This window comes from Cottoperca gobio, chromosome 17 (assembly GCF_900634415.1).
Source record: "Cottoperca gobio chromosome 17, fCotGob3.1, whole genome shotgun sequence".
Lineage (NCBI taxonomy): Eukaryota > Metazoa > Chordata > Actinopteri > Perciformes > Bovichtidae > Cottoperca > Cottoperca gobio.
The window spans coordinates 1,573,728-1,598,086 of NC_041371.1; the positions used below are offsets into that span (position 1 = coordinate 1,573,728).

Consider the following 24,359-nt stretch of genomic DNA (forward strand, 5'->3'; position numbering starts at 1 on the left):
ATTGATAGACCGACTGAATGAAGAACATTAAAGCGAGCTACGCTTCAAGGACACATGTCCACAATCAAGATAATGAAAACAGACTAAAGCATTCAAACACTGAAGGAATCACCAGTGATATTTGAGACATTCGTGCTCCACAGAGTGACGTTTGTTATCCTCTGACTTTTTAACTATTTAAAACAAGACTAGACACAATTTATTTTGTTGTATTTATAATTCTGTTGCGCTCATGAAACCGATTTGTTATTTATTTAAATATTTCATTGAGAAATGAGAACGCCAACCATGCTAACATTTTTAATTTTGCACATTTTGAAGATAATAGTTGATACATGGCTTTGTGAGTTTATGCATTTGTTTGCATGTGATCATGAATGCATGTGTTTTGATTAAAGTTTGTATATTGATGTTTGTGCATACAGTGTGTGTGAGAAATGTGTGCATCTGTATTGCACAGAAATGGCTTCACACTGACGTAATGTATGATTGTGAGTTTATTTTGATGTGTGTGAGTCATTGTGAGTCTTTCCCAGACTTTTCCAAAAGTCAATACTGCAGCCTAATCAGTTCTCACAATCCGCTGCTCTCACTGTGTGTGTCCAGTCATTCAAATCTGAATAACCTCTGCCGCTGAACTTGTGTTGATTGGTTCTCCACAAAGGCTTTGCGAGTTGATTGGTCCGTGCCGCATGCTGACAAAGGTTCAAGGTCAATTTGCGCTCGCAGACTTCCTCCTGGCCGTGTTTCCCAGAGAGCAGCTTCCCACTAAACACTGCTGTGTGCATTGTTTCTATTGTGTTGTCACTCACTGTCACACTGAACACTTTCTTTCCATTTCCCTCAAGACCTACATTTGTTTTGCAAAAGCTCTTCGATGTAAGATTTGTAAGATTTGTCCTGCAACAGCTGGACAATGAGAAGGTCTCAACTTCAACTAAGTTTTAAAATAGGTAAAAATGACACAGTGTCCACCTGTCCTCTGTCATGTCGAAGAGGAAAGCCTTCCGACAAAAAGGTGTTTTTGAAATGTAAAAGCTTCATGAGATTTCTTCCTCTGCAGCACTTTAACTTTGGGATCCATGACTGTCTTCTTGCTCTCTGTTGACTGGATGAGAGACAAATTCAAAAACACACAAACGGTGAACATGTGGAGAGAGACGGTTACTCTCTTTAACCTCGGCCATAAAAAACACTTCCCTCTAAAAGTTAATGATCAATCTGTCTAATCAGCTGTTCCATGCTTATCTCCCAAAAGCAAAGCAAAACAAAAGGCCTGATACTGCCGTCTGCCACACACTGTTACACTGCACTATTAGTGTTACTGCTACAATGGACATGCATCAGTACCTTTGGGACTGAGAACGTGATAAAGGCGTCTGTGTTTGCTCTCCATCTGTTGCCATCGCCGGCCAGTCTGGTCAAAGGAAAGGCTGAACGAGAGGCCTTATTGTTGCCATTTAGAAAAACCATCTGTAGCATAAGTGACTGTTATATTTCTGAGTGAGTGTTGGTAGATGGGCAGTAAATGCCTCTCAGAGACGAGTGTTTTTCAGACTGAATAATTCCTATTTGAAAGCTGACAGTTTTTGAAGATGTTCCAACAACTCGTGGGTCATGAAACGAAGAGAAACAGGGAGCACACCTGCACGCAAACAGTCGAGATCAAAAAAGCGGGTGCATTAGCCCTTTACCCCTCTTTGCAAACATGAGATAAAAGGTGTGTGACGCGCCGCTTTTGATCCGTTGTTCACCTTTTGAAACGGGGGATTTTAAAAGTGTTGCGTGACACTTTGAGGAGAAGCAGGTTTTTTACAACCATCTTTTTTTCTCCGCCTGATGTTCGAGGGAGACGGCGTGATGAGCATGTGGGGCTTGTACAAACAAGAAGCAGATAATCTGTTCCACTCGGTTGACTGAGGGAAACCTGCTGTTCTGCAGGTGGGGGGGGATTATCCCAAAAGGGACGTGATTGGTGGAGACTTCAGACAATGTTATAGTATCTACTGATGCATTGCCTGGTACAGTGACAACTACAGCTGGTATCGTTTGAAATATTTTGATACTGATGAGTTTCAGTGTTGATACTGAACCTTTTTCTTGATATTTCAATCATTTCATTTAACAAAAGAAGTTCTCGAATGTTAAATATTGCCCTACAAAGCTGTGCAATAATTTTGTATGAACAAAGCCAAGTCTAAAAATGGCAAAATCTGGATTTAAATCAGGAACTGGCTGATCGATCACAACTTTTGAAGCCAACTTTGGGAATATTTAACATATTACCAGGTCATCATGTTAAGATAAAATGACAGTTTCTTCTTAGCATTCTACAAACACAGCTTGTAAAAAAGCAGCGTAGGAGCTGTAGTCTTCTTCGTGCATGGGCAATGTCATGCTTTGCTCTTCATTCTCAATGTTGCTCACAGCACAGACTGAAAGTGTCTTTTTAACACCTTCAGTCTTTTCAGTCAAAAGCTTCTCCGAACAGAGCAGTGCTGTGGCTGAACGGATCCGGTGGACACTGATGAAGGACTGCAGCTGTTGCTGATTTGCTGCTTTCTCTGCATGGCCGGCGTAGACGAGGTCAAAGTTCAGTAGTGGCTACATGGTGTTGACACACTCAGTAGAAAATAACTGGACTTTTGCCGGCGTGTTTATTGCTCCGAATAGCCTGCAAACCTCCTGCTGTCCTCTGCAGAGGCAGTTACAGGTCTGAAGAATAAATACAGACTGCAGCAAATAGTGCCAGCTGTTTGCATCATCTCTTAGAGAACATCCCGGCAGTTGTGTCGAGTCAAAGTTTTACATCCACACAGAAAATAAGATGGCCCTACAGGCTTTCCCACTGAGGGCTCTGATAGAGAGGATGGCTGTGGTCGAACACAGGACTCTGTTTGTTATGGGAGTGGAAGAGGAATCTCTCAAACGAGACAGCTGCTCATTTCCAACCCCGGCAGCGTACGAACGCTCCCAGCACCACCGATCTTCGCTTCTACCCCCGCCTGTATCCCGCAGAGAGAGCATTAGCCACACATGTCGAGGTTTCACAGGGAAAATAGAAGCAGGAGAAGGGTCACTGGCTCGGTTTTACCCCCAGAGCTTTCAGGGCGGGAGGTTTGTGTTGGTCTTTTGCTTTCTGGCCGGGAGGAGGTGTCGGGATTGAGAGAAAGGCCAGAAGAACTCGTCTCGATGGACAATTCACACATGTGGCTGACTTGAGGACCAAGGATGTTATACAGTGGTGGATGTGCAGAACTCCAACTCTTACGGATCTGAATGGACTGAAACCACATTTTACGACTTTGACTTAATCGGGCTCCAGTGTTGGTGCAGGCTGTCCTATCAACATCTACTCCTTGTCAAAATATTTTCTAGGACATGACATCTGCCCTCAGAAAAGGATTGCTGACATAACAGAGAAACCAAAACCTTATAAAGCCAGTTCATTTCCTCACTAAATCCAAACTTTTTGGATGATACAATTGCTTTATTACTGTGAGATGCAGCTTCTTTCCCACTTGAATAATCCGACCGGTTGATTAAGGCCACGCTGTGACACCACTGACTCTGTGAGATCGTTTACTCAGGTTTAACTGGAATGAGCGGCTAAGAGGTCTGACTGGTGCAACAGCTGGGCCTTGATCCACAGCTCCCCGTCCCAGTCGAGACTCTTTCGCGTCTCCGTACTCGTGTGTTGACATTAGCTCGGCTGAAGACCAGCTTCCTTTCATGTCTCTGCTTTCGTACGAAACCCACAGAACAGCAGTTGTGGATTATTTTTCTTACTTTATTTAAAAGTTGTTGGCTTTGTGTCGAGCGGGTTTTTGTGACATCTTGAGTCTATGAAAGCTGATCTATGGGATTCCTGGTGGTTCAGGACATTTCTAGAATATCATGGTCTTTATTTGTAGAGACTTTGCGGCACAGTGAAAACATTGGGGAATCTCAAACATTCATGACATTAGATGGTTTGAAGCCAAACTGGAACGGATATTAGACTGAATAACATTAATAAACCACAAAGTAAGACGGGAGTTCTCACAGCCTCAGTCTGCTTTAAATGGAGTTCTGGTCAGTTTGACTAAACGCATCTGAAACCTCCTTTCTGACGGCAGACTCTGGGACCTGCAGCGTTCCAAAATCTTTGTATCTTTCTAAATAGTAAATCTAACAATCATTACACAGTGAAAGAAGGTTTAAACCTTTTTTTTTTTACTCTCTCAAGCTCTTAATTTGCATTCTTTACACAACTATCTCTCTGTTATTCCCCTTTGTACCACAAACAGTACCAGGTACCAGGTTCTACCCACAACTTTAACTGATGGAAGACCAAAAAACAGCGAGTCGAGTTGAGTAGAGCTGTGCCGTGGAAACTCGGCGTATAATAACCGGCTCTTCACCACACTGCGTCATGTTGCGTATAGTCATACCTGCATACGAACTACTTTGAATTAAGCGTACAGAAGCCTTATGCTTTGGCTCCTGTCTGTTTGCTTTTCTTTGCTTTTCTCTACATTTTTTCTAGAAGTGTTTTTTATCCATTAGCAGAGATATGCACCTCGGGTCCTCACTTTCTTTGGTCCATCGGAAAGTACAAACGAGATCTTTGATGTTCAGAGTTCAGGCAATCAGTGGTGATGAATGACGCAGACGAGGTGAAGCACAGGCTTTTGGCACACAGCCCTAGTTTAGAAACGGCAGTAGCTCTGTGGGTCAAAGTGTGTGAAGGCGGGAGGGAGGGAGGCAGGGAGGGAGGGAGGGAGGGGAGAAGGAGTGGATTAAGGGAGGAGGGAGAGAAAGCACAATAAGATGCCTCTTTCTCTCCCCTCAGCAGAGAGAGGGCGGGCGGCACACGCTGCCCACAAAGAACATGGATGGGTGTGTGTGTGTGTGTGTGTGTGTGTGTGTGTGTGTGTGTGTGTGTGTGTGTGTGTTGGAGTCTTTGGTGGTAAAAGAGACTTAAAGTGTGCTGGTGGGCGGAGGGAGACCCCTCTCTTTCTGTCTCCATCCAGACTTGATCCTAGCATCAGATTCCTCTGGTGGTGCACATCAGGAATGTCCATATGGTCTCGGCTGGTAAACAGCACACGCCTTCTCTTTGTGCACGTTACAATGGGACATCTTCCTTTGTTTGGTTCCTTTTTGTAGCATCAAAGAGCCAGACGTCAGCCGCTGTCAACACCACAATGACGTTTTCTGTGTGTATTCATACGCCTGTTTTACCCAAAATGTTCTATGAATAGTTTGATATAAAAGCTTGTCAACAAATCCCATGAAAAGACCAAAACCAACAATGAGTTAGTCCGTGTCTCAATACCAGAAGAATATTGGTTTATAGTGGACGTCTGCTGCTCATCCTCTCTCTGTTTCCAATCTAAAACAAGAACCTCACAGACGATCACAGATCAGTTTTGTGAAAGTTTTCCTTTATAAATTGTGCAGCAACAAAGTAAAGAAAGACGAGTCTCTGTTAGACTTCATGTGATCAAAAGATGAGTTTATGAGTTTCCTGTGAGCATCCCAGGAGATCCCAGGACCTTTGAATCGTGCAGTTTCCCTCTTCAGAGAGGACAGCTGAGGGTTTAGAACAACACACAGCTCCCCTCTGATCCACTGCTGACACTGCAGACCTGAGCTTTGCCGTGTGTGTGTGTGTGTGTGTGTGTGTGTGTGTGTGTGTGTGTGTGTGTGTGTGTGTGTGTGTGTGTTTTACTCTCCATCCATTCATCCGCTAACTTTTTCCCAGCCAGGTGCCCCTCTCCGCCACACCAGGACAACTCTGTCAGAAAGAGGGCTTGTGGGTCAAAGGTCGTTCATATGACTGGTTCACAAAGAGGGGCATCTCACAAATGTGCAGCGTTTGTTTTTCCCATTAGCATTAGCTTGTCACGCTAATGAAGAACTGCACATGTGGCTATACGATTTAAGAGGGAATCCACTTCGAGGGCCCCTTGGTTCTTCGGCTCAGTCATATTTCAACAGGAGGAGAAGGCAGAGTTTGGTGCTACTAGTTGAAATTCTCCACTGAATACCATCGAACGGATATAATCTTCAAAGAATCCTAAAAAGGTGCAGGCAAAACCTGGAGGATGGGTCCTGCACTATACCACAATCTACGATGTCATCATTTGGTGCCATGTCGACGGCTCATTATTCTGAAACCCTAATAGTCCAAAAAATGTCCCATTGGACCAAAACCCAATTTTCCGAACGTCCGTTATTCCAAAAACAAATGCCCATTGCTCCAAACATACAAACTCTCCCTGCAACAAACATCTCACAGCTAATTATTATGCAGAATGACGGCAAGGGAATGACCCGCCCTACTCTGCCTCTGATTGGCGGCAGAGTAGGGCATGTCATGCCTTCACCATAGTAGTACAAAATATATCAATGGTCCTTCAGAACAATGTGCATTTGTTTTCAGGATGCAGGCTTTGGGACAAATGGGCTTTCTTTCCAATGGGACATTTTTCAGACTATTGGGTTTCGTAAATAATAAGTCATCCGACAGTGGGCAGTCCCTCACCATTTTGGCACATCGAAAGCCAGAAAATATGAAAAGATACAAACCTCCAAACATACAGTTAAGACTCAGACTTTTTTCCTGAATTCCACACATTGTCTGCTAATTCTCCACACACGCTGCAGAGTGGGGGGACTGCAGTGATTACATATCCAGCTGTTAGCTGCGGGGAAACACTGCAGCAACCAGGTCAAGGGGTATGAAAGTGTTTTCTGACTCTGGCTCTGCTGTCGGTCACTAAAACGCAGCAATACACATGCAGGTTCACTGGCCCCCTTGGGTGACTGTGGCCTGCAGGTACAGATCTCTGAAACCCAACACTGCAGAGTTTTCGCCACAGCCGAGGGCCTCCAATGTCGTGGTAATGCCATGGTAACAGATGGAGGATGATGCAGTTTCATAAAGTACAGCATTACATGACCTCAAACTACCTTTTTCAGGAGAAAACAAACCTTCAACAATGTTTTCTCTCTGATTTGTCTCTCCCAGTTAGGAGACAACTTAATGATGGAAGCAGTTGATTGATTTTTTGCACACCTTGGATTATCTGGGGATCCTGGTTTGAAGTATGGGATCGGTTTCCTTTGTTTTAGTCTGTTGTATTTGGGTTTACTTTCTTCTATATGGAGTAAACTTCCGTGCCTGATAATTAAAACATTTTTTTCTTTTCCTGCAGGGCGACCGGGTGTGGTTACGGGAGGATGAGCAGTACCTTCCCAGCACCGTGTCCTCATGCTCTGGAGGTGTTGTTGCCTTTGCCACAGACTATGGCCAGGTAAGAACCACTGAAGTTCCTTTCATGTGATCTGTATATGTCTTTTAAAAACTGAGGGTTGCATCCCATCAGAACCTTCTATGAAGAATGTTTTTACAAACCCAGGAACTTTTCCTGCATTTTGACTTTTGGTTCTCAGTTGCTCTTTCAGTTCCTGGACCGTACTCTACTTCCTGTCTCCCACAAAGTACATTAAGAGAAAAACTTTTATTTCCACTGATGCTTAAACACCAGTCATGTGAAGAAGAGACATGAAGTGCATGTGAGGGAACCAAAGCAGCAACCTAACTTTATTGGGCTAATTGTTTCAGTTTAGTCACACGAAAAAGAACACAATGATTCTGTTATTGTGTCGTCAAACCATGTGATCGGTGTTTATTTCATTATTGGTCTAATTCGCGGAACATTTACAGTGCTTTAGATGTGGGAAAAGTAACAAAAATGGATGCATGAAAAGCCCTTTTAGCAGAAGCAACTCTTACTATTTGGCCGTAAAGTCCTAATATTATGTTCTTCAGCTGACCTTACTGTCCCACAAGAGGGCAAAGGCTTAAAGAGGTCCACTTATAATTTGGGATCAGCTCAAGATGCTGCAAATCCCCTAAACCCCATATGGTTCTGCGTTACCTCTTTGATCCATGTGTTGTCAAAACAGCGGATACAGACGAGGTGAAGGACGAATGGAACAGGGGTCACTGAGGGTTTTATGTATGTTTCGGGTTGGTTATTTAGAATTAACATGAATCAACCCGTCAAGAAGTTATAGAGATCCAACTTTTTCTCGTAGTTTGCTGTGATGTTTCCTCTGTAAGGTGTTGAACTCCACATCTTTAGATTGCCTGTAATGTGTCATGAGGGCAACATGAAGTGTGTATCTTCACACATCGGGAACCTTTTGCTTTTGAAGCTTTGCTTTGACTCCAAACACCAAAGCGATCACGTGGAAGACATGCAAAGCTACCACCATCATGTCATGACACTTCGGATGCAAGTGTGTTTAGAGGTTTTGAGCATCGTTATAATGCACCGCTAATCTAGTCCAATGGTGACTTCACATGCTCCTCCGATGGTCCCATCTCCCGAAGTCTTTGGGAAGTATTTCTTCCAACGTCGGTGTGTTCATGAGCTCGAAGTCGTAATGTGGAAACGGCATGAAAGCTACAAAGAAGAAACGTCAACCCAACATGTACTTTTGTCGGCCATGTTTTCGCGTTCATCAAATCGGCAAGTTATGTAGCAAAATGTTCGACTTTCTGAGTTGTTAATGTGCTAAATCTGCAAATACCTTTTTTTTTAACAAGCCTGAACTTCTGTGAGTTTTCACTACTAAATGTTCAGGCCAACAAACAATAACCTGTGTGAAGCTCAATACCAGAAGACGGTCTGTAAATGTGAGCGCTGAGGGATTTAGGGTCATGATGAGCCAGCGTATTGTCAGATTTACTGGCAGATTAAAACATTCTTATCTGCTGCTTCCAATTCACTCAGAGACTCTGTTAGACCTGCTGCTCACTAAAGCTAATGACCCTCCACACACCGGTTGGTCTCAACGACAGGATGTTGGTATATATTTAGAACGTGTGTAGTTAGATTTTTCCAAGCTTTCTGCAAATGGGTTGAGTTGTGTCTATATTTATGAGGTTATAGATTCTAAAACAACAACACAGAGGCTCCATAGTCTGAACCAAGATGGCAAACTTTATCACTCCTTTCAACCTTACCTCATCCACTTATTCTGTTCTTACCTTTCACAATAAAAGTCTCACTCATACAATATTTGCAGGCGAGTATTTAGCAATTCTGAGTCGCCCCTCGGTGTGTAAAGGCCTTCAGTTGTAGTGCTTACTGCTAATAGCAGATGTTAGCATGCTAACAGGCTAAACAAAGAGGGTAATTACCTGCCATAGCATTTAGCTCGATGCATCAGTTAGTTTTACAGAGCTGCTAGCATGGCTGTAAACAAACAGACGTAGAAACAAGTTGTCCTTCGTACAGATAAGTTCTGCTGTCTCTTCTTGTTCCTATTCTTTTGTCTTGTCATGTTAAGTGATTATCTTCTTCTCTTCTTTTCTGTTGTGTCTTTTGTTACTTCTTTTTATCTTTATATTTTTATTTATATTTAGTCTGTCGTGTTGTTCCCTCTCTCCTCTTTTGTTTGACTCCTTTTGTCTTCCTCCTCCCTCTCGTCTTGTCTCTAATCTTATCTTCTCGTTGGCTTCTTTTGTTTGTCTCTCAATTCTCTTATCTCTTTTCTGTCTCTTGTCTTTTATTTGTTTTGTTTTTTCGTCTCGTCTTTTTCATGTTTAACTTCTCTTTTCATTTTCTCCTCCTCTCCTCGATTCAGTTTAAATCCTAAATTTGTTTTCATATGTTAGTGTATCGTCCTGGTCGACTCCTGTGTTTGCTGTAAATGAATGAACCAGCACTACTGATGATGTGTCCAGTGTTCATAAAGGACATATTGGTGTAAGCCGTGAAGGACCGGAAGGTTTTAATTTGATCAGCTCAGAGTTTTGAAATGAAAGCAGCTCCAGACTGTCACTCTCAATCTGCTCTAGAGCTCTAAAAAGGTTAAATCCCTGAAACAGAGCGTGTGTAGTGTGCGTGCCCTTGAGCAAAGCAGGGAACTTGTGTGTGTGTGTGTGTGTGTGTGTGTGTGTGTGTGTGTGTGTGTGTGTGTGTGTGTGTGTGTCTGCCAGCCATGTCTCTGTTGTGTGTACTGTAACTGGAGATGGACTTCACCTGTTCAGCTTGGAGCAGATGTGGCTCTTTGTGAGGAAAAGCCTGTTCTGACCAATCAGAGAAGAGTTAGTATAAATATACGGCGGAACGATTTGGAAAGAAATATCTAATTGTGATTCCATGAGATTTGACTGATACTGCAATACGAGATGGTTCACGATATTTGAGGAAATAATAATATTTATATTGAAAAATATATTAAAATTATTGTGATTTTTAGGATCTTTAATTTATTTTTAAGTTTGTAAAATACTAAAAATACTTAATTTTGACAATTTTTTTGCAGCTACTGCAATTTGGATATTACATTTTTATTGTGTGTGTGTGTGCAATTGTTCTCACAAGCCAATCGGAGAAGACTGGGCTTATTCGGGGGGGGGAGGTCTTAAAGTGATAGGGTGGTTACAGGTATGTTCAGACACAGTGTGAGAAAAATAATGTGTTTTTTTAAACATTAAAGCATGTAAACAAGTTCTAGCACAAACCCTGTATATACACGTACAAACCTAAACCTGAGCATAACATGTCCCCTTTAAGACTTCAGTGCTGGTGGATTTGGCGACACCTTATTGGTAATTGGTAATTGGTTAATACTGCAAATATATAAATATTGCAATACTTTCACTTTGAGATTATCACTTTAAGCATCTTTACATGTGAGTGTTGCTCCAGTAGTGTACCCTTGTAGCCTCACACCTGAAACCTTCAGGTGTGTTCGCAGCTCTTGAAGACTGAGGGAAGCTAATCAATAACATTTAATAACAACTCTGACTTTCATACCAGGAATCAGTTTGTCAGAGCAGGAAACAACGTTTTAATATGTGTCATATGAGTTGAACAGGTAAACCCCCCCCCCCCCCCCCCCCCCCCCTCCGCCTCCATCATCATCATCACAAGCAGCAGCTGCTCTTTGAATCACCATTCATCTCCTGCTGCATTGTTCTGCAGTCAGCTCCGGAGGAGGAGACTGTCTGCGCAGTCAAAAACACTGAAACCCGAGCAAGACGAGAGAAACCCTGCGACCTCCGAGGACACACACATACAAACACAGCATACACACACTGATATTTAAAGGTTGCATTGACCACTCGAGGTCACTTACAGCTGCAGCACACAACACAAGTCGTTCACAGGGGGAACAGCTGACCGAAGATGTGTCATTACAATCCTCCGATGCTAAACTAAAATACTTTTAGTTTTCCCATTTTAAGACTTTTCTATGCACACAAAATACTTTTTTCTCTCAAATGATGTTAAAATCTGTGTTAATAAACTTGAAATAAAGATAAACGTTACAGTGGTCTTTTATTGTGAGCAGGCCAACACACACCTGTGTGATAATCATGCAGTTCCACCTGTCAGCTGGAAGGTGTGTGTGGCAGTGCTCACACATTGTAACACATTTGAGACGAATAAGCTTCATGTTTGCAAAGAAAAAGTCTCAAGTCTTTTAGTTCAACTCGTGGAAATTAGGGGGCGAAAACAAAAGTGTTGCATTTATATTTTTGTCCAAGGGATACAAAATAAAGTTAATGTTAAGAATGTGGATGAATAGAGACCTTCAGAAGCAATGCATTGCTCAACTATTAGCTGATAAATACACATGTGTTGCTTCCTTTTCACATTCACTTATAAACTAATATTGCAGTATCAGCAGAAACACATATCAGTTCAACGCTTCCTCCGTCACTCGCTGCAAGCGTCTCTGGTTAAGAGTCTTCTAGTTGCCTGAACATATATATTCACGTTCCTGATCCACATGAGTTAGAACAACACACTGTGTCCTAACTGATCCGGCACCAGAGCCTAGTGATCCTCGGGTGAAGCAGCGACTCCACCACCTCCTCCCGCTCTGCACTGATGCTGTCTAATGGCTTTGTTGCACACAGATTTACTCCTGTTAGCATCTGTCGCTAGGCTTAGCGTCCGGGGCCCCATGGCCCCACGGCTTTGTTTCCGAGGCGTGGACCCTCCACACAGACAACTGGACCAATTAGAAACCTAATTAGGACAAAGCCAAAGCACAAGCCTCTGCGGAGGCTCGGCTGTACCGCTGTGAACACCGTGTAGACCCCTTAGGTCGCATCAAGGGAAATATCCATGCTACTGCATACACTGGTGTTTGAGACAATAGAACTTCTGACTTCCTGTCAACACTTTGTGTTTGTCTCTCTCCTATTTCAAAGTCACAACGTCCCCCTGCACCAAGTATCTCACTGTTGGTGGGACCATGTGCTAACACTCTCATTCTCCAGTTGCAAGATATTCCAGTAGCACTTTACAAGAGGTATATCTGGTCATATTCGTCTGCATGTCAGTCAAATATTACTCAACAGAAATGCAACAATACACCTGTGACCACCTGCAAATGTGAAGGTCATGATGGAAGTGTATTTGTTAGAACTGTAATGTTATGACGTGGACTCTGTGGACGTTGTGACCATCAGAGCACGCAGGGTGTGAACGCTGATGACGCAGAAAAGGCTCGATCACGTTTCATTCGTCTGAAAGACGTTTCTGTGACGTTCAGTTTCCCCTGAAGCGTCACTGAAGCTGGAATGTGATGAATGAGGCCTGGCAGGATGCTGAGGGGGGGTTGTGTGTGTGTGTGTGTGTGTGTATGTGGGGGGGGGGGGTCAGATGTGACTCCTCAGACAGAGACCAGCTTTCTTCAGGAAAAGTCACCCTGGGTCACTCGGTCACAGCGGATCAACGACCAGCGTGTGTGTGTCTGTGTGTGTGTGTGTGTGTGTGTGTGTGTGTGTGTGTGTGTGTGTGTGTGTGTGTGTTATTGAATAATCTTCATGGTGTTACTGTGTGTGGAACAGGCTGAGTCAGCAGCAGTTTTGGCTGCTCTTCTTTTTCCAACCAGGAACCCGACGTAATGTGAGGTCTTCGTTAACCTCGGACTGCCCTGTGGCCAAACACGTAGTCTGACGTTGAGCTGGTGTTACTGAGAGACTGTAGAAAGCAGAAGGAGCAGAAGTCTAAATATAAAAGATGTTTCCCTCAATGTTCTTGTGCTAAATTCATATTTTGGAGGCTTGTAACTCCTGATAAGAGCATCATGTGGAAAGAGTTATTGTTTTATATGGAAGCTGTCAAATCTAATACAGCTAATGGCAGAAAAGAGAATATTAACTTTGAGTTTCCTTCGTTCCAAAGCGCCCCGTGTCTGTCGGAAGGATGTGATGGACTTGATAATGACAAGAAATGATGAATGAATTATGTCTCCAGCTGATTCTGGATGATTGTATACCTCACTGTAACGTTACACACATGTCTTGAGATGAACTGTCCGCTCTCCTCGATGCAGATGTTAAACTTTAGACTTGTATAAAACGTGTTGACTGTGAGCTCCTCTTTGGAACTCACATGAGATTCTTTACAGAGGCATGAAGGCTGAAACTCAACCTTGAAGCCTGTAGTCCTGCCGGGCAGATACCGCAGTGACAGGTCCCACACACAATAAGTCTCTATGAGGCTGAGAGGATACGAGATTACAGGGATCAGTGCCTCAGTGTCACTGGTTATCACTGGTTTTGACTCGTCGTCGTAGGATAGACAGAGTTTAGTCTTGAAGAGCTGCTCAGCCTCGTCCTCGGACACAGACGATAAGCAGCGTCTGCTGAAGCTCACCGGCTCATCTTCACCTCAGATGTCTCCGTACGTCACCTGTGTGGACGGAGACAAGAACTATGTGATGTGAGGAGTTTCTTTTTTCCAAACCCCGATAGGAAGGTAGACGTTCTGCCCGCAGGACACACTGAACATTCACTCCTGAACTGTGAACACTCCACAAACTTGTTTTCCAACAGCATTGCACAACGCTGTGTTCACACACACGATACATGATCCTGTGTTCTGAGGTTCTGCTTTTTCATTTGCATTTTGAAGAATCTTTCTACTTTTCCTCCACAAACATTTGACTACATCAGTCTGATGGTTGGAGTTTAGTGTTTAATGTAGAGATTAAATCCTTTTTAAAGAGACACCTGACAACAAATAACAATTACAGTCAACCGCAGGCAGACACATACAACCCAGCATACAAGAAGCAACATAGAGCTGTCTGTCTGTCTGTCTGTCTGTCTGTCTGTCTGTCTGTCTGTCTGTCTCTCTGTCTGTCTGTCTGTCTGTCTCTCTGTCTCTCTGTCTGTCTGTCTGTCTGTCTGTCTGTCTCTCTGTCTGTCTGTCTGTCTCTCTGTCTCTCTGTCTGTCTGTCTGTCTGTCTCTCTGTCTCTCTGTCTGTCTGTCTGTCTCTCTGTCTGTCTGTCTGTCTGTCTGTCTGTCTCTCTGTCTGTCTGTCTGTCTGTCTGTCTCTCTGTCTGTCTGTCTGTCTGTCTCTCTCTCTGTCTGTCTGTCTGTCTCTCTGTCTGTCTGTCTCTCTGTCTGTCTGTCTGTCTGTCTGTCTCTCTGTCTGTCTGTCTGTCTGTCTGTCTGTCTCTCTGTCTGTCTGTCTGTCTGTCTGTCTCTCTGTCTGTCTGTCTGTCTGTCTGTCTCTCTCTCTGTCTGTCTGTCTGTCTGTCTGTCTGTCTGTGTCTTTGCTGAACATTGTGGAAAAAGTTTTGTATTGGATTCTTCTTCTACCACTGAAAGCAGAAAGCACCTCCACCTGGCTTCACTCCACCAACATCTCCACCAGTGATTGATTTTTACCACTCACATTTTGACCCTTTTTATTTAGTTGAATATTGACCCTTAATATTCAGTCATGTGTCCTGCATGTGTGTTGCATCAGCCGCAGGACGACGATGTTCCTGCCCGTCAGTCAGTCAGAGCGTTTTTCTCAGTCACACCTGGTTTATGCTTCCTGTCAAAGCTTCACACCTCGAGGTATATCATCTTCCTCCCAGGAAAACAGCACCTGAACTTCTGCTCAAACTTAGGATCTGTTTGCAAAATATTATCTGGTTCTACTCCGTTTCAACATCAAACATATCCAGGTTTGTTGGGTTTTCCTGTCTTGGTCCAGGTTCTTCTCCCAGCTGTTTCCTATCATCATCATTATTACTGCAGCACATGTCCTCTCATAGTTCCTCCCTGATAAGAGTCAGTGATGATTCTTACAAAGTTGAATTTCTAAATAATCTGCAGATAATTAGACGTTTGTTTTAGTATTTCAGGCCTTCTGTAAGTTTATTTGTGTTACACTTACAATATGAAAAGCTGCTGTGGTATGGAGGTCTCGCCCTTTCCTGTTCTGGACCGGCTCACTCGCTGCATCTAATAATAAAGATGTAGAAGTCGTGGTAGAGATCTGTCAGCCTGAAGTCCACGTTCCTCTTGAGAAGCACATTAATGTTGAGGTGGAGGTCAGCCGTACAGAACCGTTCCTCTGGGTTTTGACACATGCAGTTATTCTTACAGGATTCTCATCTCCATATTTCTCCATTCTGTGATCCAGGTGTACACCTACAAGCAGAACGCCCTCAGCAGACAGAAGGTGCAGCCCATGCATCACAGCAGCATCAGAGGGGTGGAGGACATGTCCACCCTCGAGGACCTTCATGATGGCGCCATCATGCACAACCTCTTCCTGCGCTACCAGCAGAGACACATCTATGTAAGTTTCCTACAAGCGAATGTTGATGACTTCCACCAACAGTTTGTAAAGCTGTTGACTTCATGGTTCTTCACAAAATGTTTGATTTTGTCCGCTGGGTCTGGCTGAGCTTGTTTCAATGTGCAACATGATGGCAGTTCTAATTTAGCTGGTTTGAAAAGAAAGAAAAAGATGAACCAGAACATAATTATAGAGTATTTTATTTACATTTAATAGACATGTAAATAAAAAAAGTATAAATGTGCAAAATGCATAATAAAAAGGTGAAAATAATTAAACAAATAAAATAAGATAAAACAAACTAAAAATAAGCTTTAAAATAAAAGTAAGAATAAATATTGGACAAGATGAAAAAAAAGAAATAAAGTGAATATCGTCTGTAATTTAATCCACAATTTGCCAAAAACTTAAATAAAAATGTATTTAAGATTTATAAAACCCACCGGTAAATATAAAGGGGGTTGTGGTGTATTGATACAGATGGAGTTGTATTATGTTGTCCACCTATATTTAAAAAATTAAAGAATTGAAAACAAAAAGAAAATCGTGAAACATTTGTAGAAAACCAGAGAAAATCATAAACATAAATACAAAAATAAAGCTCTATTGTCCCCAACAATACGTGTCACAAGTGAACGTCATGTAGTTCATTTAATGTCAAATTCTTTCTCTATAAACCGTGACCTCAGAAGTGAAGAAATAACAACTTCCTGTTTATACTGATGATAAAACATGGAGAGCTTCTGATTTAAGGACACGTAGAACAAGCTCAATCATATCTGCAGTATCACGGGGGGGGACAGGGGACACGGCCTTCTTTCAAGAGCTCTCCCATGAACGGCTGAAGTTTCTCAAACACAAACAGAGATAACGCCCGGACACACGCAGGCAGAGAAGAGAAGGTGGCGTCTCGGTCAGAACGCTGCTGTTGTTGAGAAACGGGGGTGCAAAGGGAGACGCGTCCCTCTGAGGCTGGATATCCTGTCAGAAAACGTTTAGCTTTCTGTCTCTGATTTATTACAGTGAAGGTTTAACTCGAGGTGAAACACACGTGTCAACCTAATCCAAAGGTGTGTGTGTGTGTGTGTGTGTGTGTGTGCACGATGTAAAGGAGACACGTGTGCAGACTGCAGGTTTTTAACAACAAAATACAAACCTGTGCGCTCAAACGCATGAATACAACATTTAGTTAAACTCCTTTCAGAACCTTTTACAGTAAAACATTTGCAAAATAAGATCATTTTACAGTTTTTTACATAAATATTTCTATATCTTCTTTACACACTGTCGTAGTAGAAGATACGTTTCCTTCTGTAATTCTCTTCTCTTCCTTTAGTTCTTACTGAAACAACCGAGTGTTTCTCTGCCCACATAATTAATCAATTAAAGTTTCTCTCTGTTGCTTCAGATCTTTATTTTCATCTCTTACGGTTCAGCCATGATCTGTGCCAATCCTTATTTTAGATGCTTTCTCTCCGCCTGAGCTCACAGGAGGGTTCAGGGTCTGCTGATCATGACACATCACTTTACTATCACTACAAATATAACATGTATATTCTAATCAGAAGTCCTGTTGGAGTATTGTTGGAGGACTTGTTACTGATGTTTCCACGACTACAGCGTTGACCAGGTGATGAAACTCAAACAAGTCGAGAGATTTTCAGCCTTTTTTGGTTCCAAGTTGTTAAACCTGGACGGCGCTGAACGGAGCTCCTTGTTTGGCAGCCAAGAGCAGCAGGTTGCCAAGTGAGAGGAGGAAGGTTAGAGTTTGGGTTTGTTTGGTTTGACGCTGGTTGCAGAGTCGGTTCTCCAGTGGTGGTCTCCCTGGTGGGAGTTTGGCTGATGGGTGCTGGCTCTGATAGCAGCCGTGTTGTCCAAGCTGTGAGACAGGACAGTTAATAGCATGTTAGCTCTGTGATATATGTGATCACATGTGTTGCCTCTGTTCAACTCACTTATGTTACTCAGTCCATTTTATTATGACGTGTTTCTGTCCAACAGACCGAAACACGTTTTTGAAGATGTTTGTCCATATTATGAATTAAAGGGAAACTCTGCATCTTTCACACATCAAAGTGTGTTTCCAGGTGTTTGGGAGAAAAAAGCTCATAAAGCCTTTTGTGTCTCCAGAGGGAACTGAGTGAAATCTGATATGTTGCCTCAGAACTGATATTTATAGTAACAAGATTAAGGCATCAATTACACAGGAGGCCGCAAAAGGACATAACCTCTAAATTAAACAACAAAATACGATTTTCTTTCCATGTTTTCTGATATAACAAGTCAAAAATAAATATATTCTATGATGTGACGGCACTACGGTTAAAGTTTGTTCAGGTTTAAGCACAAATAACTCTTTATTTTAGGTTTCTTATGGGTGTTTGTTGGGGGTATCAAAGGCCAATGTTGCATTCACAGGCTCCTCATTCTTCCGACTTCGGTGTGTTCATGTCGTGTTGTGCCACCAACATGGATGCTACAAAGAAGAAGCCATCAACCCAACATTTACTTTCGTCCGCTATGTGTCAGTCGTCAACTCTGCAAGTTATTTTCCCGATCAAAACTAGATGAACGCATCACAAATGCCCGAACTCTCGATGTGCTCCATTATTCAGATCCGCTCCGAAAATGAATGGGTTCTACTTTAGTCCGTTCGTCATCCTTCCACCAAGTTTCAGGAGAAACGCGCCCGTAGTTTTTCAGTAATCCCGCTGAGCCGAAATCCAAACCTCCTCGGCGGACGAGCTGTAAGAGGAGGTGGCATGTCTCGTGTACCCCGATGGTAGTACTGGTGAGCATGGTGCTTCCATGTTCAGAGCCGATGCTAACAAAGTAATTTATTCCACACTGTCCTGCTTTACACACTGAGCTTATTAGCAAACAAAGCCACTGTGTTGCTGCTGACCCGTCAGAGTACAGGAGCCTATGAAAGTGTACTGTATGGTGTAGAAGACAAAGGGTCTCAACCATTATGTCTCCTTCTGTACTTATGGACTAATGAATAAAGCTGACCCAGCACTTTCTGCAGCTAAACAAGGCAGCCTTGTGCTTTCTGCACGCATTGGCCACATTAACTTTTGACAAATGCCATCTCGTTACTTGACTCACATCTGAATGCTCCCGTATGGTCGAAATTATCCAATCAATTCATCACAGTCACTCCAATCTCCACTGTTTCCCCCTCTGTGGGCCAGAAGTTGCAAAGAGGGATAATTAGAGGAGAGTTTTTGGTGAAGTGGGCGAAAGGGAAGAACTTTAAGCAAGAGAGCCAACAGTAGTCTTTAAAATGATAGTTCATGTGCTGACTTCTCAGGTAAGCAAATACATACATTAAAAAGAGTTTGGTACTCAGAGCAAACTAATGACCCTCTGAAGTCTCAGCTTTGAATAAGTTTATAGATGCTATTTAATTATCATTTTAATGAACTCTCTAAGGCAAGCTTTTTAAAGACTTCATTCAGCTGAAGAAGGAGGATCTTCTCAACACATGAAGGAAACACTTTCAGTTCATCACAAACATCTGGAGGAAATAACTGAAGCTGTCCGATAGATGTAGTGGAGTAAAAGTACAAAGTTAGTGCAGTATCTGAGTAGATGTACTTAGTGACATTTAAAGACCTTTTATAAATGAATATTTAAATACCACATCCAGTAATTAAGTGGTCAGATGCTTCCAGTGTCTGGACTCTGTCTCTGCTGCTGCTAACTGGACCTTCTTCTCGCTCTTTGATGAACTGCTCATCTTCATCCCTCCACCTTCCTGCCAGATGTCCTGTGACTTCTGGACTTGAGTGTTGACTTTCCAGAAAAGCGTTGCGTCAGCGTCATGTCACATATTCGGTCTCTTTTGATACTCGGTGTCTTCGATGAGGAAAGGTGTTTTATCGTGTTACGTGTTTCGTCAGAGCAGGTTAGTGGATCAATGAGAGACGTTCTGCCTCAGGTTGTGTATCATCTGCTTGTTATACGAAGGTCTGTGTGTGGGAGGTAATATATAGAGTTTATATTTCTCAGATGGCCTCTTTTGACCTAAAAGTCAGTTTGGGTGACACACAGGGAAAGTTCCTGACATTCTAAAATGCGTCTTGGGTTCCCAGAGACGTCCCTGTGAGGGAGAGGGCAGAGCAAGGTGAGGTGATGAGCTAATGCATGAAATCTAATGCATGGCAGCGAGGGGCCCGCTGTCACAACCTGTCAGGGGCTCTGACATTCCTGAACGCACCCCTGCCGACTTCTAAGAGAATTAAATCAGGAGGATTCATTAGTTTAACTAACATCTCTTCTCAGTTTGTGTCTTTAAAAGAGATATAGATATATCCTCACGACTGTTTTGTGTCTTTAAATCTGGACCTCCTTTGCTGCTGAGAAAGTATGAAGATTAAATATCAGATAATCAATTTAGTTGCAGTTGTTTAAGGTGTATTTCTGTGCATCATGTCAATCAAAGGCCTGGAGAACTTCTCTTTCCTGACAAGTAACATTTAATACCACAGGTTGGCATGTATTGATATTCATACGTATTTATTTAACCTTTATTATCATACAAACATTTACTAAAAAGCTTTTATTTTCTGAGAAATGTGAAATTTGTGCAACTTTTGGAGCACCAAGGAGAAGTTCTGGAGGCAGGAAGTCAGCAAAATATTCCAACAGAGTCTGTAGTTTGGATCATTGCTGGTGACACGTGAGTTGCGCGATTTGCGCGAGTATTAATACAAGGAAATAGAAAAGCACAAATGTCTGATGATGAGGAAGAACAAACTATGTATCAATACATTTCTTAGCAGTGCTTGGAAAATATCTATAGTTTGTTAAGAAGTGCCATGAGAAAAATATGATTACTATTCAATTTAAAAACACACAATCACATCAACAATCATCATTTTGTTAAACTTTTGTTTTAGCCAAACTGTGAAGCTACGTTTCTATAGCATTAGCATTCCATAGCTGAACTGTGTGTGTGTGTGTGTGTGTGTGTGTGTGTGTGTGTGTGTGTGTGTGTGTGTGTGTGTGTGTGTGTGTGTGTGTGTGTGTGTGTGTGAGAGTGAGAGAATCTGCAGAGGAGACGACTGAGGCCACCAGTCGACAGCACAGCTGGTTACAATCACAGCAGCTAAAGACTGTGCACACACACACACACACACACACACACACACACACACACACACACACACACACACACACACACACTGTCTCCCTCTCAGGAATCCCTGACTTGCTCTGTACCCCAACTCTGTCCCTCTCTCATAGAAACACACTGACAAACACATTCTCTCATTTTTCTATCACACGCTGTTCTTCATACGTCTGTCCACCATCAATATATTTCTCTCAACTCCCCCTCTTCCCTCACACACGGGCACACACACACACACACACACACACACACACACACACACACACACACACACACACACGCCTATGTCTGGCCATTCAAGTGTCAACACCTCTACTCCTCTCTGTTTCTCTCTTCCCAGCAGGAGGTCTTTCAAATCAAGAACGTTTTATTTCTGCCCAGGAACCTTTTGTGTCTCGTATATATAATGTGTTATAGGTTTTATATCATATTAAAGTGAATATCTTTGGGTTTTGGATACATTTAAATACTTCACCAGACTTTGAGAACCTGGTTATGGACATGTTTCACAACGTTCTTACATTTTACAGACAAAACGATTAATCAATAATGAGAATAATTGTTAGTTGCAGCCCTATCTTGGAACATGTTTTTAGAAATCCCTCACTAATGACCTGTTTTGTGGTTCCGGTACAAACAAGAATAAAGAGATTAGCGGAGGTAGTGGAAGGTTTGTGACGCTCCATGCTTCAAACGGGATATCAAAGACAAACATGTTCTTCCTCTCTCCAGCTCTGATCAAACACAACTCAGTCAGTTTCAGCTCAGAGCAGAATCAGTCTTGTGACTCATTCAGATTATTTGAAGAAGTCACAGCAACAGCCAGCTGGTGTTCCACTTTGACAAACTCCCAACTCATAACTGAGAGGTGCAACGTATGCTGCAAGTAACCTGGAATTTAGAAAACTCCATAGCATTTGGTGAAACCTGCACGGCCCGTGAGTCTCATTTCACTCTTTTCTTGTCAAAATAACTTTGAGCAGAGCAGCTAATAGCTCATCTGTGAATATCCAGGCAGATAACAGTGATGAACACTTTGGTGTTGTCAAATCCTGCCTGTGTTTCCCCCAAATTCATGTCCCAATATATGAAAGAATCCAGATGAGGCAGTGTTTTCAGTCACATTCTATACAAACTTCATGTTTCAATATTTCATGTCACCTTTTCCCCCACAGTAGATATCTGTCATACATAAACACACACCTCGAGACCACACACACACTTCGCTTTAGACACACTGAAGCACAAAGCCACTTCTTAAAAGCAGAACGTGTGCATGTGTGGAACATACTTTTACCTTGCAGAGGTTTCAGCCGAAGCTGTCGTCCAGCTATGAGTGCTGATTGTTGTCAGATGTGGAGAAAAGGCCTTCCAGCCATCTGAGCTTCACGCTTCGCCAAAAACTCTCCTGATGTCATTTCCTGCAGGCTATGAATACAAATACTCGGTGCTTACGTTACTTCCTGCGAGACCAGATTGAGTGGATACTGTGTTGTGGAGTCGTGAACTCAATGTATTTGTAATACATGTCAAATGTATAATTTTGTATGTACATTGTAAGTAGCCAGCGTAGCTTTTCTGTAGATCAACTTTTTCCAGTGTGAAGTAGTTGGTAGCTTGCAAAGCTTTGTTCTCAAAGGAGCTTCCCCAACACTGCCCATTGCTCTCATTTAGATCTATTTTTGTTAGGAATGTGAGCAGATAGCTTTACTGGAATGAGAAGACAAATCACATCAAGGGTTTTTTTTATGCAAAGTGTTTTGCATCAATTTTAGCATTTTTGGTTTGCTAATTACGATAAATGTTGGCAGAAGTTATTCCTCCATCTGTTATTTGTTAAATGATCTTGCTAACAGAAAAACAAATTTGTCTGGTGGACATTTTTTGGCTCAGATGATTTCATTTTGGTTTGGATGATGAACCTTCAGAGAATTATCAGCTGAATGAATCTTGTTTAACTGTCCGACCCACTAAAGTACTTTTCACCCTCACCGCGCTCATAGTGTAGTTATCATTGGAAACAGGCAGCTGTTTTTTAGAGACAAAGCTGTAAACAGCCCCCCCCCCCAGCAGCAAACAGCTGACAGACACAGTTAGACTCGCTGGTGAACATGGCGGAGCATTTAGCAGCTAAAGAGACAAGATTTCCCAGAGGAGTTAGTCCACACCAAGAACAGAGCTAAACGACAGAATACTGTATTACATTCATCAGATAAACACAAAGACTGAATGATGAAGTTTCTCTGTAACTTCTGGGTGTGTAAATAAGCTGTGTGTAATCTCCTGAGGAAGATAAATCGATCTGTAAACAAGCTAACTTTCTTAAACTTTAAAACACAATGTTGGTTGCTTTGCAGTATAAAGCAATACATCGTCGACAAAGAGTTATATTCTCATTCTCATCTGTAACACAACTCTGTCCTCCAGTCAGGAAGTTACAACAGATTTGTAATATATATTTCTTTTCTCTACTAGAATCAAAACTTTCCACCGTTTATTACATGTTTGAGAAGATTCCATGTCCTGAGGAAACCTGTGAAAACTGCCAATACATGATTTTTAAAATAAAAGCCGTCTCCTCTGAACAGCCCGACGTTTCCGTCCGTCAACAGAGATATTAAATATGAATTGTGGATCAGATCGCTTTAATCGTGAAGTATAACAAATGCAGGAATTTGTCTTGGTGACACGGTAACTCAGTGACTGTTGCATGTCCCACCCCCCACTCCCCTCGCTTACATTTCCTGCCGTCAGTCAGGTTGCGGAGCGCTTTGGATCTGATCCTCTAGTTTTTTTGTTTTTCTCCATCTGGTCTTCATTTCCCTCTCAGTGCATTAATCTGGCTCTGGCTCTGAGAGATCTTATTTTTTGGACAGGTCCGACTGCCTGCATGCCTCCCTCTGTTCTACAGTTACACCATCAGCACTGACTGACGCCTTTCTGTAAACACAAAGTCTCTTTAGCTGCAGTTACTCTCCGTCACAGAGCGAAGGATTCACTTTAGGTCAGTTGGACACATACTGTGTATTTGTCAGTGTTATCTGTTCAATGTTAGATAAGTGTGTCAAGAAGGGAAGTGATACTCTACTCAGAATCTGTTGAGTGCCAAACACTCGCCTCTGTAGATGTGTTTGTTTTAAAACGTTTATGGTTTGCTCTAAATTGAACTAATCCAATAATGAACATTTTCTTGGTGGAAAGAAAACATATTGAAAATTAATTCAAACCACTCCTGCAGCATAATCCACCTTTTCTGTATTCTCTGCATTTTCCCAACTGGTGGTTCCCAACGTTCCCAACAGCCCTTCATGGAACATGTTCCTTTGAATACAACACAGTGAATGTTAACTATTAATGATATGAAAGGGGAACATGTTACAATACCTGTATCCTACAATGTGAAGGACAGTTAACAAGCCTTTACAACATTACGTTGAACTATTTCAGACATTTAACTAAAACTGCAATTTAAAATGAATTCACTTTAATATTGTGATTTTTCTAAAACTGTAATTTTTTTAAGTGTTTAAATATTTTAAGTCACATTTCAGATAACTATACACGTATAATATATAGAATATATATTTAAAATACAATCCCAATGTGTTTT

General features: G+C 42.2%; 1 protein-coding gene across 1 annotated transcript in view; it reads left to right on the forward strand.

The window, feature by feature from the left end:
* The window catches only part of myo10 (myosin X), a 111,127-nt gene that overhangs the window by 21,786 nt on the left and 64,982 nt on the right, over positions 1 to 24,359 (forward strand). Inside the window, exons 2-3 of the mRNA XM_029453290.1 lie at positions 7,206 to 7,304; positions 15,454 to 15,612. Of these exons, the coding sequence (XP_029309150.1) occupies positions 7,206 to 7,304; positions 15,454 to 15,612 (258 nt within the window). The remainder of the gene's footprint in view (positions 1 to 7,205; positions 7,305 to 15,453; positions 15,613 to 24,359) is intronic.